Source organism: Coloeus monedula (assembly GCF_965178545.1).
Source record: "Coloeus monedula genome assembly, chromosome: 14".
Lineage (NCBI taxonomy): Eukaryota > Metazoa > Chordata > Aves > Passeriformes > Corvidae > Coloeus > Coloeus monedula.
In genome coordinates this window covers 20,656,280-20,671,184 of record NC_138794.1, presented here as the reverse complement: position 1 = coordinate 20,671,184, position 14,905 = coordinate 20,656,280, and the positions used below count along the sequence as shown (strand labels likewise).

Sequence of the window (14,905 nt, the reverse complement as noted above, 5' to 3'; positions counted from 1 at the left end):
CAAAACACCCTCTGGAAAATCTGGAAGGTGCCTCTTACGTCCCTGGGTGCTGCCTCCCACACAGATCACCTCCGTGGCAAAGCTGGAGGAACCAAGCCCTGCCCTGTGACCGCCCTGTGCGCCCAGTACCTCCTCTGCCCTGGGGCCGTGGTGTAGGGCAGGGCCTTGGTGCCCAGGGGTTCAAGCCTGGGGGGTTTTGCCAGGTCTGAGTTCAGCTGCAGGCCCCGCCAGAGCCCTAAGTGGTGGGGCAGAGCTGGATCCAGGGGCGCAGGGCCTTGGATCAGTGAGCACCAGGAGCCTTCTCAGATGCCCAAGATGGGGGAACCCCCCCTCCCACCCCCAAAAGTCACTGGCCACAGTTTTTGGGGATAAAGGACCAGACTTGGGGGAACAGGAAGAAAAAGCCACCCTCACAGGTTTGTGATTGTCTCTTAAAAAGATTTATTCTCCCTCCTTGCCCAAATGTACAAAGGCAAGAAGAGTACAGTTTGTATATATATATATTTATATATATATATATAAAAAAACAAGGAACTTGGTAATAATGTACACTTTACAGAAGGGCAGAGTCAGGAAGACTGAAATGAAACCCAACACAGCAACGCCAATGGAAACGAGCTATAAACACCAACGGTCTGACACCGGGGCTGGGGGTGGCCCCGTGGGCAACAAGTGGCCCAGAGAACCCAGGAAATGTCAAACCTCAAACCTATTCTGCATCAACTGTTGTTTCATTTAACACCTAAAGGGAGACTCAACTGGGACCCAACTGGGAAGGTGGGGAGCAGCCCCCCGACCCCCTCCGACTGCCAGCAAAGCCTGTGGCACCCCCCAACACCCCCAGGCACTTCCTCTGCGCCGCTGGAGCCGCTGTGGGCCCCGGCCGTGCTGGGAGCCAGGCTGTGCCGGGCCGGCCGAGGCTGGAGGTAGGAGCAGCCAGTGGGACGCTCCTCCACGGGTGGGATGTGGGGCTGTCCAAAGCACTCTGGCCCCGCCAGTCCCCAGCCCCGTGGCTGCACGTGGCTCTGTGACGGGTGCGGGGTGGGTCCGTCACCCACCCTGTCCCTGCGGAGTGTGCCGGGCCACGCGGCCCCATCTCCTTCCAAAGACAACGAAGAGTGGCAGAAAAATGAGTCAAACAACAAGAGCAGGCCGGGGCCACCATGCTGCCAGCACCTGAACTGGGGCCGAGAGCAGCCAGTGCCTCCTTTCCAACTGGGTACAGTGGGATGGGGGAAGAAACGGGGAAAGAAAACAAAACCCAAAACAACAGCTTTCAAACAATTGCTTTTTACAGTATGTACAGAGCCCAGCGGGCAGAGCATCCCCGTACAGCGGCCCTCGGGGCCGGGTGCGACACGGACACACACAACCGAGACCGATGGCCCCCATGTCCCCCGGCTGGGCAGCGGGAGAGGCGGGGGCAGCAGGGGCGGCCCGGCCGCTGCGGGGCCGAGGTAGAGTGTCGGCCTGGGGAGAGAGAGCCGCTCTGGGGCGGGGGCAGAGGACCAGAAAGCCCCTGTCCTCGGAGCTGGGGAGCAGCCAGGAGTGGGGACCATCTTCCTCCAGGACCTGGTGCCCCCAGCCCTGGCACGAGGCTGGAGTGGGGACCAGCATGGCCCCACATGCCTCTGGCAGAACCTAAGTGTGCTTGTTCCTCACTGCGCCCTGCCTGCGACCTGGGGAAGCCGCCCTAAAAGCAAAAGGTGGATGAAAAGGGGAGCCACAGCCCCCCACAGCAGGATGTGTTGCCCCAGGGTTTGGGGGGCACTTGCCATGGTAGTGGGGCAGAGGAGAGGCTGGGATTTGCAGAGTTGCAGCTCAGAAACCAAAGCAAAAGCCACGGGCAGGTCTGGACCATGCATGGCCTGGGGGGCCCTGGCAGCCTGTGCCCTGCTGCCCCCAGCCCCACAGAGCCCCAGGCCCTATGGGCAGAGGCTGCTTTGCCAGAGCCAAGAGCTTCCCCACCCCCACTCTGGCCATCGACCATGTGTTGACAGATCAGGCACAGAGTTGTGGGTGCTGTGGGGTGCAGGACCAGATGAGTGACTGGGAGAGCCCCACAGCTGCCTCCAGCCAGGCTGCCACCCGCCCGCCCAGCTTGCACCAGCCCCCCGACACCTGCCGAGGCTCCGTGAGCCAGTCCTTGCTTCCTTTCCTGAGACTGTGGCCACACGGCAGGCTCAGCCCCGTGTTCCAAGTCCCCGCCTGCCCCCAGTCCTGTCGTGAAGCAGCAGCTCGCAGAGACACGGCAGGGTCCCAAATTCATCGAGAAACCTCAGTGCTTCTGTTTCCTCTTCATATGCACCAGGCAGGTGAGTCACCTCCAACCTGAGCGCTGGTGCCCAGTAGAATAAATATATCCGCAGGTACCAGCTCATCCACTCACCAGAGAGGGGTGTGGTGGGGAGTCAGTGTGTGTCCGATGGGGGAGAAGACAGAGTCTGCCTCGGATCACGGCAGGAACGTCAAGCAGTACAAATTAACACCATTCAACTGATGTCTAAAGGAGTCTCCAGCGCTTCCCCATGTGAGCCAGTCACACGTCTTGTACAGCCCAGGAATCCTGGCGTGTCACATCCTGCCACGACCCAAGGGCAAGTCAGCTCCCGCGAGCCCCGAGGCCACGGGCAAACCCTAAACCCTCGAGGGCACCCGTGAGCACCCGGCCCAGCCACCTGCGGCCCAGCCCAGCCGCCCACGCGGAGGTGCGGCGGGAGCAGAGCCTTACCGTTCTCACCTCCGGGGAGGTGGGTATAGGGAGGGAGTGGAGCCTTGCTGGCTGGCAACGATGGCTGTGGAGGAGAGACCTGGGGGGGAGAAGAGGTGTCAGGAGCTGGCAGACAGGGCCGGGCACCTCGCTGGGGACAGTGTGAGGGTCCCACAGCCCAAGGGCAGGTGCAGCTCCCCCCCAGCCCAGCCCCGCTCTCACCTGTTGCATAGGGCAGGTTGTACTGTGCTGGCAGCAGCGAGTACCCGAGGTGGTGGTGGTGGTGATGCGTGGAGAGCAGGCGCTGGGAGGGCGACGTGCGGGGCCGGTCACCGCTCCTCTCCCCCGCGCCGGCTCCCCCGACGCTGCTGCAGCTCCCGCTGCCCCCCACCACCCCACAGCCGCCGCGGTCCCGCTCCTGAGACGTCTTCTCGCTTATCTGGAGAGGGGAAAGCAGACACATGCTGAGGGACATGACCAGCTACCCCGGGGCACACACCAGGATATTCCCTCTGCCTTTGCCCAAAAGGCTCCCATGATACTGATGGGAAGTGGTGGGACAGCCAAGAGCCTGTGGAGAACACAGGGCCTGTTTGAGGACAACTCTTTCCTCACTGTGTCCAAGCTCTGTCTCCCAGGTCAGCCCAGGAGGAGCCATGGGATGGAGACAGCCCCCACATCCCACCTGCCAGCTCCAGGGCTGAGGACAAGTGTCACCTGGTTGCTGCAGGGCCTGGAGACGCCCCAGTGCTGGGGCACAGGTTTGGCTGGTCCATCCCAAAGGCTTTGTAATGTTGGGATACTCCACAGCTGCAGGTCCCCCACAGCAGCAGAAAAAGCAAAACCACACGGCAAGCGGAGCTGCTCCCACCTCATTACAGGATCCAGGGACTATCCCACAGAGCTGGGCAAAGCCAGCACCCTCTGATCCTCACCGTGGGTGATTTGCTCTTGTAGTGGCTGGCGTGCTGCTGCAGGATGTCCAGGGCCTTGGACTCCGAGCTGGATTTACAGCTCACACTGGGGCTGGCTCGGGACTTGTCGCTGTCATCGCTGCTGGACGCCTTGCTCCCGTACGGAGAGAAGGAATAGCTGGAGGGTAGGTATGACCCTGGGGGGAGAAGAGCAGTCAGGGCAGTTCGGGCAGCACAGTGGGAGCATGGGGCTCTGTATGTGTGTGAGAGGATGTCCCACAGCCATCCCCCACCCTGGGAGCAGGGACAGCCGGGAACGGACACCCCTTGAAGGGCCTGGCTCCCTACCTGGGTAATTCTGCATCATGACGGTGGGCATGGCGCGGTAGCTGGGGTGGTTGGGGTCATACGACTGGCTGTAGGAGTAGCCGTGCATGTAGGGGATGTAGGACTGATGCTGCGTGAGGGGTGAGGACACGGGGACGTGGACACTGGGCCTGGGGTCCTTCCCCACCATGCGAGCCTCCTCAGTGGGGGTCAGCTTGCACTCGGAGCTGGTGCTCTCCTTCCCGTCCTCCTTGGACGAAGCTTCTTTGCTTCGACTTCTTTCTTCCTTCAACTTTCGGTCCCTCTCCTCTTTCCACCGCTCATCCTCCGTCTTGATGTCTGAGTACTTTGCCGGGTACACGTAGGTCCACATCCGCGGCTCAGCTTCCTGCAAGAACAGCCAACCATCAGAACAGCTGCCTCGCCCTGGCCCTGCCTGTCCCAAAACCAGCCTGCGTTTGGAGGAGACTGGTGAATCCCACTCCCCAGGGCTCTCCTTGGCCCATCCGTGGCCTCCACTTCCTGCAAGAACAGCCAACCACCAGAGCAGATGCCTCCCCACAGCCCCATCCGTCCCAAGCTGTGTTTGGAGGAGACCAGCAAACACCAGCCCCCTTCCCCAGACTCTCCCTAGCTTATCCATGGCCTCACAGCCCCACCCTTTTTCTGGTCCCAAGGGAATCCCATGGAGTGCCACCACAAGCAGAGGACAACACGTGTTCTCCGAGGTGATGGCCCCAGCAAAGCCCAGCGAGCAGCTTCCTGCAGGAGCAAACCCGTGGCTGGGCTGGCAGACAGGGCAGGGCATTACCTGTCTGTACCAGAGAACAGGGTCCACCTCCGCTTGCCGGCCACACTCGGAGCCAGGCTTCATCTCAGCTGTCTCCTTCCCTAGGTGACCAGCCTCACTCAGCTTCACCTTGAGCCCCTCGGCAACCTGGCTGCTGGACAGCTTGGACGAGTCTTCCAGCTTGGGGATGATGACGGATTTGGCCATATCAGGACCTCCCTGCTCCTTGGGCTTGCTCAGCCCCGACTTGACGAGGTCCGTGAGGCTCGGGGCTTTGGTCAGCGTTGGGGGCATGGGTGGCTTCTGCTTCCATTCCTCTTTGAGAGCCGCCTCCCTCTCTTTCAAGCCCAGCTCCACCTTCTTCTCCAGCCCTCGCTGCTGCTGCTGCTCCAGGCTCTGCCGCTGCTTTTGCTGTTCCTCGTACTGCTGGCGGTAGGCAGGGTTGGTGCTCAGCAGGTGAGCATGGTAGCCCTGCTCGTTGTAGCCATAGGGCGGCACGTAGGCGTACTGGTTGTAGTAGAGGGACTGCATGTACATGTTGGGGCGCTGCTGGATGACTGAGGGCTGCTGGCTGGAGCCACTGCCGAGCTCTGCCTTCTTCTCTTCACAGCCTTCACTCTTCACCTTCACCTCCGGGTTCTCCTGCTCCTCGTCCTTCTTCAGCTTCAAGGCCTGTGTCTCGGCTGCAGACTGCCCGCCAGGGTTCAGGGGTCCTGGGCTGGCCTGGGGGTAGCCAGGGGAATAGTAGGTTTCAAAGCCTTGGTAGTAGGGAGACTCTTTGCTCTGCGGTTGTGGTGGGAAAAGCGCTTTTTTGGCGCCTTCCTTGACCAGCTGCTCCGGATCCTTTGCCTTCACGCTCTCCAGCTTGCCCTCCCCATCCTCCCCAGCGTCGGAGATGTCCGAGTAAGCCGGGCTGTTGGTTTTCACTGAGCTGGCCTCTGCCCCGTTCTGGGTGACAACGTGCAGTGGGGTCAGGGGCTGGGCTGGGTTGGTGCTCTCCAACCTGCTGGCCCCGCCGATGGAGGGACTGGGTGCGTTGTCGGTGAAGCTGTAAATTTTATCCGCCTCGGCCTTGATGCTGGCGAGCCGGCTCTGGTGGGGGTCGGATGAACCGTTCAGCAGCCCCTCGCCTTTCATTCCCAGCTCGCTGGATTCCCCCCGGAAAGGGCTCTTACCTTCCTCTGCTCTGCAGGCTTTGCCAGGAGTCAAAGGGTTTTCCACCTCTTTGGGCTCTTTCTTCTTCTTGTCTTTCTTCTTCTTCTCCTTGGAAGGGGTGAGGGCAGGGTTGACGGCGAAGGGCTCTCCCATCACCGTTGGCTTAGGCTGGATGGGTTTGAGCTGGGGGCTGTTGGGCATGGTCTGGACCACGGTTGTGGTGAGGCCAGCGGAGGAGCCGGGGCTGGCTGTGGTGAGCGTGGCAGTCTGGAAGGTGTAAATTGGCTGCGGGGGAATGGCCGGTGCAATGGGTCTGGCGGACTTCAAGCTTTTGGAAGGGATCTTCTCCTGTTTAGCACCAGAGGCCTTCTTTGACTTGTCCTTATCAATGCATCGCTTCTCCAGAGAATCAAAGTCATCGTTACTCGTCTCATCGGCCACTGAGGGACCATCCTCAGAGCCATCATTGGACAGAGCACCTGGGTCTGTGTCCCCTTCCCCACCTACCTTCTTCTTGCAGGGGACCTTGGCGCTGAACTTGCTGGATGGGGAGGGGCTGTGGGGCTCCATCAAACGCACCTTGGGGGTGGCCGAGCGAGCGGGTGAGAGGGAGCCCTTCTGTGTCCCAGCGGCACCGTTGCAGCTCCCGACGTCAGCATGCAGGGAGGGCTCCTCACCATACTCACTGTCCACATCTGCCTCCAGCTTGCTGTCATCATCCGTGTGTGCGTGGGCCTGGTGGTACTTCAGCCCATTGATATGCTTGTACTTCTTGTTACAGTTGGGGTGGGGACAGTCGATGAGGATGGGAGAAGGGCAGTTGCGCTCCAGGACAGTCGGCTCCACCTTGACCGCGGCAGGCGGCACCGTGGCCGAGCCCATTGAGTTTGTGCGGATGCGTTTACTGCCCTTGGAGTCCTCTGAGCTGGAGTTCAGCTCCATGTCAGAGAGGGGTTTGCTCTTCCGCTTGGTGACGGAGGAGGGACTGGCCTTCACGTCCTCGGCGGTGCCACCAGGCGGGGTGCGGTGGTCCGAGGAGTTCTGGCTGCCCCGGCGCCCCTTGCTGTTGGCTCCCGCCCGGGTCTTGCTGCTGTTGCTGGTCCCCTTGCTGTCCGAGGCAGCGGCCGTCTCGTTCACCGGCGTGTTGCTGTTGGGGCGCATGCGCTTGCCCCTGCCCCGGCCATTGCGCATCTCCAGGTCACTGGTGGGAGAGTCACAGAACCTGCAGGGAGGAGGACACAGAGGTCTTAACAGAGAGATGGCTGTGCTGTCCCCAAGGCACAGTGAGGATCCCCTTACTCCCCTCACTACCGATCCCATAGACTTCTCCCCCCGCTGACCGATAAAGAGGAACCAGAGCGGTCCCCGGGATGTGCTAAACCATCTCCAGCCCCCAGGACAAGGGACGTGTGACTGCAGGGGCAGAGAGTCACAGGAGCAGTTGGGTCGGGCAAGGAGGAGATTCCAACCCCTGTGGCAGCCCCGTGGGCACATGGCAGAGAGTCCTGGGTGCCGTGGGGGCCGTACAGGGCTGGATTTGCCCTCGTGCTGGGAGCCCACTGGAGGCCCCCACCCTCTTACCGGGGAGGTGCCCAGTCATGCTGCGTGCAGTCCAGCAGCGTCCCCACGTACGTCTTGTTCCTCCAGGTGACGTTGACCACCAGCATCCCTGCAAGGCAAGGGGAAAGGGCCAGGTGTGATCCCACGGTGCCAGGAACCTGCCCCTCGAGACAGGCAGGAGGAAGAGCTTAGCTCTAGGGCTGAAGGAAGGTGGACAAGGGGTCTTGGGCTCTCAGAAGAGGTGAGACATGAGGCTCAGGGCTGGAGGGGCACCAAGATGGGAGCTGGAAACTCCCAGCTCATCCCTTTCCTTGGCATGTCTCACCTGCCCCCTCTTCCTCTTCCCTATTTTCATGGGATGTTAAAACCCAGTGACACCCAAAGGGCGGGGGGGACCTGAAGATCCACATTGGCTCCATGTGTGCTTAGGTAGGGTAGGGAAGGTGGTCTCCAGGGAGGAAGAGCTGGGAAGCCCCTGGGGGAAATGCAGAAAGCCCCCAGCAAGGCTGTGGAACCCAAAGCAGAGCTGCACACCCCCCAGCAGGGCTATGAACCAGCATGGCCATGAACCTCATGACCCTCTGGAGAAGGCTGCTATTGCCACTAGATGGCAAGCTGAGTCCAGCATTCCTGTTCAGGCGACTGTCCCTGGCAGGAAAACCCAATCCTGGTGGAATAACCCTCGTTGCCCTGTGCCACTTTGCTCCAGCACCTCCAGGGACATCCCTCTGTCCTGTATTTCCATCTGGAGAACCATCCATGGGGCCACATCCTCCCATCATGGAGCAAAGCCACTGGGTATTCAGAAAACCTTGGAGTTTCAGCTTTTCCACGCTAACTCAAAAGAGGAACTTCCTGGCTCATACTCATGCCAAGGCCAAGGACTCTCAGCACCTCTTTTGGGAGGCAGAGGGGTCTTCCACAGCATTGTGGTGTCTCCTCCCTGCCTCTAATTTCCACACAACTGGAGCAGAGTCTGCTGTGCCAGGCACATTTATCCCAGCAAGGTAAAACTCAGGAAATAAGAAACGCGTTTGCAGGGGTTGATGAGCGCAGTGAGATATACGGCCCCGGGAGATGGATGGAGCCAAGGGAGCCTGGAGCAGCTGTGCCTGAAGCATGTTTATAAATCTCAGCCCCCATCCCCCGTTGTGCTGTGCCAGCAGCCAGCTGCAGGCTTCAGCATGGATAATACGTGGAGCCAAGGCCCGACACGTGGGGCTCCTTCAGAAAGAGAAATGAAATGCAGATCTTCTCTTTCTCCTTTTCCTCCTGAAAAATGTCAGGAGCAGGTCATGGGAAGACATGGTGCCAGCACACGGCCAAGAGCCACAACCAGCTCATCCCAGTGAGCAAGAGACGCTGGGTTCTGCCTTCAGAGAAAGGTGATGGGGACCTGCCTTAACAAAGACGTGGCCAGGATGTGATGATAGAGACAACCTGAGGGAGAAACCAACTGCTGGGAGCCCACAGCCTCACACATGGAAAGATCGATGGGAACAGGGGGATGCTGGTTCCAGGCATCCCAAAGAGGACACATGGAGTGTGGCCTTCTGTTCTTCCTAATGCAGCAGTTGTTGGCAGGCAGGAGCCTGTCCCCCTTTCCTTAAAACCCAAGGAAGCTCCTGGCTGCATCCTGCACCCCAACCCAGCCCCACCATTCCCAGGACACCTCTGGGGAGCTGCTGTGGGATGCTCCCAGGAGCTGCCCAAGGACCTGGGAGCCACTGAGAGACAAGCAGCACTAACCCAGCCCCCACCCCTCCCGGTCCCTCTGCTCTCCCCACCTTTGAAGCCAAAGAAGACCACGTGTGCCGCTGGAAGTTAATTGCACGACAAACCACTGGAGTCTCTTGTGCATCCTGGGGCCAGCGTGTGATATTAGAAAGGAGGTGCTGGCATTTTTCCTCCCTACCACCACAGTCACAAGAGAGATGAAAGAGGAAGGGGCAAAAGCGAGCCGGCACCATCCCTCCTTCCCTGTTGGAATGTCAGCCCTCCAACACACACCAGCCTATATTTAACCCGCTGCAACCAATCATACCAAATCCCCTCCTAATCCTCCAACAATAACCCAGGACAATTTAAACCCCGGGATAGATCCTAAGCAGCTTTTTTCACCCGCTGCGTCCCCCTCCCACGGCAGGATGATGAGCAGGCACAGGCATGACAAGGGCGGCAGGGAGGAGGCAATGCCCTTGCATCTCCAAGAACGGAGATGCTCTTGAAAAGAAGGAATCCCACTTGGGTAACTCCCATCCCACCTGGTTTCATGGGAAGGTGACATCTTTGAAGCTCTTAAGGAATCAATACCACCCAAACCTGGGTGCAAACCACTCAGCATCCTGGTCACCAAGTGCTCACATCAGAGTCATAGCCTGGCTGGAAAAATTAAGGACTGGTGATGGTGCCAAGTTGCCACTCAGGAAGGCAATGTTTGAGAAAATCCTGGGACTATGTGGGATGGAGGACAACACTGCTGTGGGCGCCAGGAGCCGTTGTATCGGGGCACATGTCCCCCCTTTTCAAAGATGAATCCCCCAAGCCCAACCAAGAACATCTCCATGAATTCCTCCTCCACCTGCATCACTTTCCAGGCCGCCCTGACTTTGGGATGCCCCTTCTTCCAATAATTTCTTCCCCAACTGCATCATCTTTGAGATGACCTCTGTCATTTCCCCTCCAGCTGCATCACTTTCAGGATGCTCCAGCTTTTCCATAAACCCTGCCCACATGCAGAGATCCTGCCTGACCTGTAGTGCCCAGGCTTTGGGACACAACACCCAAAGCTGTTCATGGCCACCATGCTCCTGCCAGGAGACAGGGGACACCATGGGGCTGGGGATGGCCAGCACAATTGTCACCTCACCCAGTGAGGAGAAATCACTCACCCTGGGAAAATTAATTTAATTTACTGCAAATCAAATCAGAGAAGGGTAATGAGAAATAAAACCAAATCTTAAAATACTTTCCTCTGGCTTCTTCCCAGGCTCAACTTCACTCAACTTCATCTCTGCCCCCAAACAGCACAGGGGGATGGGGAACGGGGGCTGCTTTTTCTCCCCTTCCTAAATACATTATCCCAGAGGTGCTGCCCTCATTGCTGATAGGCTCAGCCTTGGCTGACCTGGTCCAACATGGGGGAAGTTTCTGGTGTCTCCTCACAGAGAAGTCCCCTCTATCAAACCCTGCCAGGCAACATGAACACAGTTTGCCCAGCAGGGCCAGAGGGAGACAGGATCATCCCATCATCCCGTGCAGGAATGCATGCTCAGATGGTGCATGACTGTCCCTGGCCATCCAGCTGCTACCCAGGGACTGCAGCACACAGAGGGATCACTGCCCTGGACTCCAGGAGAGAAAACTTTGGCCTCTTCAGAGACCTGTTTTGACAGGGTGCCATGGGATAGAGCCCTGGAGGGCAATGGGACCCAAGGAAGCCGGCTGATGTTCAAGGATCATCTCTGAATTCAGGAGCAATGCATGCCAACAAAGAGAAGTCAGGCAGAAATGCCAGGAAGCCTGATGGATTAACAACGAACTCCTGGAGAAACTCAAACACACAAAGGAAGCCTGCAGTCGGGGTAGCCCACAGCTGAGGGGCTCAATGACTTGTTTGCCTTGATCCTCATCAGCAAGTGCTCCAGCCACACCACCTGAGATGCAGGAGGCAAAGACAGGGACTGGGAGAAGGAAGAACCACCTGTAGGAGAACTTCAAGGTGCATAAGTCCATGACACCTGATGAGATGCATTCACGGGTCCCACGGGAACTGGCAGAGGAAGTCTCTATGCCACTATCCATTCTATTTGAGAAGTCTTTGCTCTCACCCTCCCATCTTCTCCATTCTGTCCCCATCTATTCCATTTCCCTCCTGCTCTAAGCAAGGACATGTCCATGCTGGCATCTGCCAACCCTGGGCATGCTCGTGCTCCATCATACCCTCACGAGAAGTTTGCAAAAGGACAATCCAAATGTCTGCAGTACAGAAATCTGAGCCACGGGTAACCTGCCACTAACGTCCCAGCAAGGAGCTGGAGGAAGGGATGTGCAGTGTGCTGATGTTTGCCAGGTGCTGCCACACCATGATCCTCGTTGCTCAGAGGGTTTGTGTTTCTTTTGCTGCGATCAGCACTGGTGTGGCATCATGGGGAGGTGAGAAGGTGACATGGTCCAAGCCAGGTGACACCAGCTTCACCAAGGGGGATGAAGGAGACCTGTCAGCTCATGAGGCAGCAAAGAGAGCGATGCTTCCTGGTGTGATCAGATCAGTTAATAGTTCCTGTAGACCAGAATCACAGATAGCCACACTAGGGGAGCTGCCATGACAGCTGCTCCCCACCAGAAGTGTCCTGATAAAACACATCCCTGTGCAAGCCAGGCTCAGCAAAGGGACGGTGTCACCAGCACAGCCACAGGAGAGCATGAACAGCGTCCACCACCGGCGAGAGCAGACCTTGGGCCAACAGTGACCTGAAATGGTGGAGGAGAAAGTGGACCAAAAGCCCTGAGCCAGATGGTTGGTAGTGGGAGCCCTCTGGGATGCCTTTGGCAGGGATCATGGACTCATGGCAGGTTTTCTAGTGGGGGATGAGGACAAAGTTGGTGTTTAGGGCAGGAAGGACATCATCAGGTTCCTTGGAGTTTCATGCCCCCATCTCAGATGGACTTGTCCTTGTCCAACTTATCCTTCCAAGCATTGCCAGGCTTTGGCTTTAGAAGCTTTTCTCCATGATTTTGCAGCCCCACACAGAGTGGAGGAGGCTGGCTTCACGGAGACCTTAGAGTCTTTTCCAGTGCCTAAAGCAGAGCTAAAGGAAGGCTGAAGAGGGACTTTTTGCAAGGCCAAGAATTGACAAACCAAAGGGTAATGGCTTTAAGCTGAAAGAGGGGAGATTTAGATTGGATATTAGGAAAAAAATTCCTCCCTGTCTGGGTAATGAGGCCCTGGCACAAGTTTCCCAGAGAAGCTCTGGATGCCCCATCCCTAGAAGTGTTCAGGGCTAGGTTGGATGAGACTTGGAGCAACCTGACCTAGTGGAAGGTGTCCCCACCCATGTCAGGGGGTGAAATGAATTGGGATTTAAGGTCCCTTCCAAACCAAACCACTCCTCAGTTCTGTGATTCTAAACTTGCAGGCCAAGAGCTGCTCTGCTGCCCTGGGGTCCTTCCAAACAGTCCAATGAGGCTGCTACATCCCAAGGAGCAAGGGGAGAGATGGATCACTCTGGGTGAGGTGCTGAGATCCCTCTGGAGATCTTGAGGAATGTCTCCAGATGCTGGAAGCACCTCATCTGGCTTTGCAGACATGCCCTTGGTGTAGCTTTCTCCTCTGCATCCTTTGGGCAAGGGGTGATGCTCACTGCATACCTGAACATTTCACAAGCTCCAGCTTCCAACAGCCAGATCCAGCACTGCCCTTGACTCCATCTTTGACAATGGGAAGGCAGGGGAGAGATGCCAGGCAAAAAACAGGGATGGTTCCCCTCTGCCTTTTCACTCAAGGACGAGAGATGGCGTGTGACTGGAGCCAAGGCACGCAGCAGGCCAGAAGTGACCAAAGGCAACATCAGGGCTCGCCTTGTGCAGGGCTGGATGCGAAATCCTTGCTCCCAACGGTGGCAACCATCAGCAGCTGGCAGAGAAGGATCTCTGCACAAGTTCACTGAATTACCACAGACTAAAAATATCCGGGCTGTGGGAAGTCACAGGACGCCTCCAAGGCACACTCCGAAATGGTGGCTGCGGAAGCGAGGGGTAATGCGGACAGACAGGCAGACGGGCACGGAGCCCCACGGTGGGGTGAGGAGCAGGAGAAAAGGGAAGGGAGAACAGCAACCGCTCCCATGGCAAGGCCTCTCAACCAGGAACTGGCAGGGAGGGATGTTTTTGTGCTCCCTGCCTCAGGGATGATCAGTTCATCCATCCTGGCATGGCCATCGTGACCCTCTCCTGATTTCCACCCAAAACCAGCATACAAGGTCCAAGCTCTCATCAGCTTTGCCACTGCCTGTGGGGATTTTCAGGGAACTCTGCAGCTCCAGGGCTTTTGGGTTGAGAGAAGTCACACCAGGAGAGCAGGCTGATGGGGCTGGGGAGATGGGGCAGCCCCACAAGTGGAGGGTGCCAGTACTCCTCTGTACTGCTATGTGTCCCAAAACCCAGTCCAGCTGTGCCTCAGTTTCCCCAGCTGAAGGTGTTACATCCTATAAAGTGACCAGGCTCTTGGAGACACCAATCATGCAGTGCTGGGGAGGTGGTAGATCAGTGCAGACCTTCCACAGGTTTCTTTGGAGCAGATCCACCCTGCAGATCCCCTGGCCCTGGGATGCGCATAGCAGAGCTCCTGAACGCAAAGCTCCTGCTTTGTGTTTCCTTCTCACAGATTTTACAACGTGTGACATCCTTCTGCCTTGGAGCAGCAGAGAAAACACACTTACAGCTCCCAGATGCCTCAATCAGGGTGAATTTTTTCCATATGGAATGGACAGTAAAGCAGAGGGCAGAGGAGTGTGGAGGTCCCATCCCAAGCTAGACATCCCAGTCTTCCCCAGCATGGTCTATCCACTGCTCTCTTCCCAAACATCTCAGGTGCTGTTTCTCAACATGCTCTTTCCAAGGGGAACAACTTCAGGGCTCACATCGGGGGCCACTGCAGCACTTGGTCGGTCCTGTGCCAACCATGGTTTCAAAACCAGTTTCCCAGTAGGAAGAGAGAAAAGGCAAACTGGGCCCACCCCCACCTTCCCAAAGCATGGGACAAGAAGAGAACCTCACTGGAAGCAGCTGATGGGAATGGAGATTTCAGCTCAGCTTCCATCGTAGATAATAAAGAGTCTCAGTGAGGAGTGGTTGGGATAAAGGCCAACAGCTTCATTCTCCGCAGGGAACAGCAACAGAAGAGTGGGAGCAGATGTCCAAGAGGAGCACGTGGATACCTAGCTGAGATGATCCACCAGCCAGCCTCCACTGCCGCTGCTCTCTCTCACCTTTGTGCTTCTGGACTGTTTCTGCTTCCAGACACAAATACAAGGAGCTCACCCCGTGCCTCCCAAGGCAGAAACCTCCAGCATCCTACTGAGGCTAGAGGGAAGGCCAAGTTCCAGCGCTCGCCATGGGCCGCTGAGCCACCTATTCATCCCTGCGTTCCTTGGCAGAGCCCCAAGAGCAACGAAAACCCATCAAAGGACCTGGGAAAGCAAACCAAGCTGTGCACGGATGAGATGAGCTCCAGCGGAAAAGAAAGATTGGATTGGCTTGGCAAGAGAGCCGAGAAGCTGATCTCCCGCCGAGTCGATTTTGAGAGCTCTGCTGGGGTTTTTTAATCCAGCAGGAGATTTCTGCTGCCTCCCAGGGTTTGAGCGTTTTTGTGACAGACCTGCGGGTTGCCAAGCAAAAATGAAGTCAACTCTGTCGAATTCCCATGCCGGCTGGCACGGCCTTTCCCCT

The 14,905-nt window shown here is 57.6% G+C and overlaps 1 protein-coding gene across 3 annotated transcripts in view; it reads right to left on the bottom strand.

Annotated features, from left to right (window-relative positions):
* Nucleotides 1-835: 835 nt before the first annotated feature.
* The window catches only part of ZNF609 (zinc finger protein 609), a 64,503-nt gene continuing 50,433 nt past the window's right edge, over nt 836-14,905 (bottom strand). For 2 of the 3 annotated variants that reach the window (XM_082290506.1, XM_082290507.1), the window contains exons 4-10: nt 7,478-7,565; nt 4,763-7,118; nt 3,973-4,339; nt 3,646-3,821; nt 2,933-3,149; nt 2,741-2,810; nt 836-2,581 (exon numbers count right to left, since the gene is read on the bottom strand). In XM_082290506.1, the coding sequence (XP_082146632.1) occupies nt 2,575-2,581; nt 2,741-2,810; nt 2,933-3,149; nt 3,646-3,821; nt 3,973-4,339; nt 4,763-7,118; nt 7,478-7,565 (3,281 nt within the window). In that variant the 3' untranslated portion in view covers nt 836-2,574. Of the gene's footprint in view, nt 2,582-2,731; nt 2,811-2,932; nt 3,150-3,645; nt 3,822-3,972; nt 4,340-4,762; nt 7,119-7,477; nt 7,566-14,905 lie in introns of all 3 variants that reach the window. The other variant, XM_082290508.1, reaches the window with a different exon arrangement.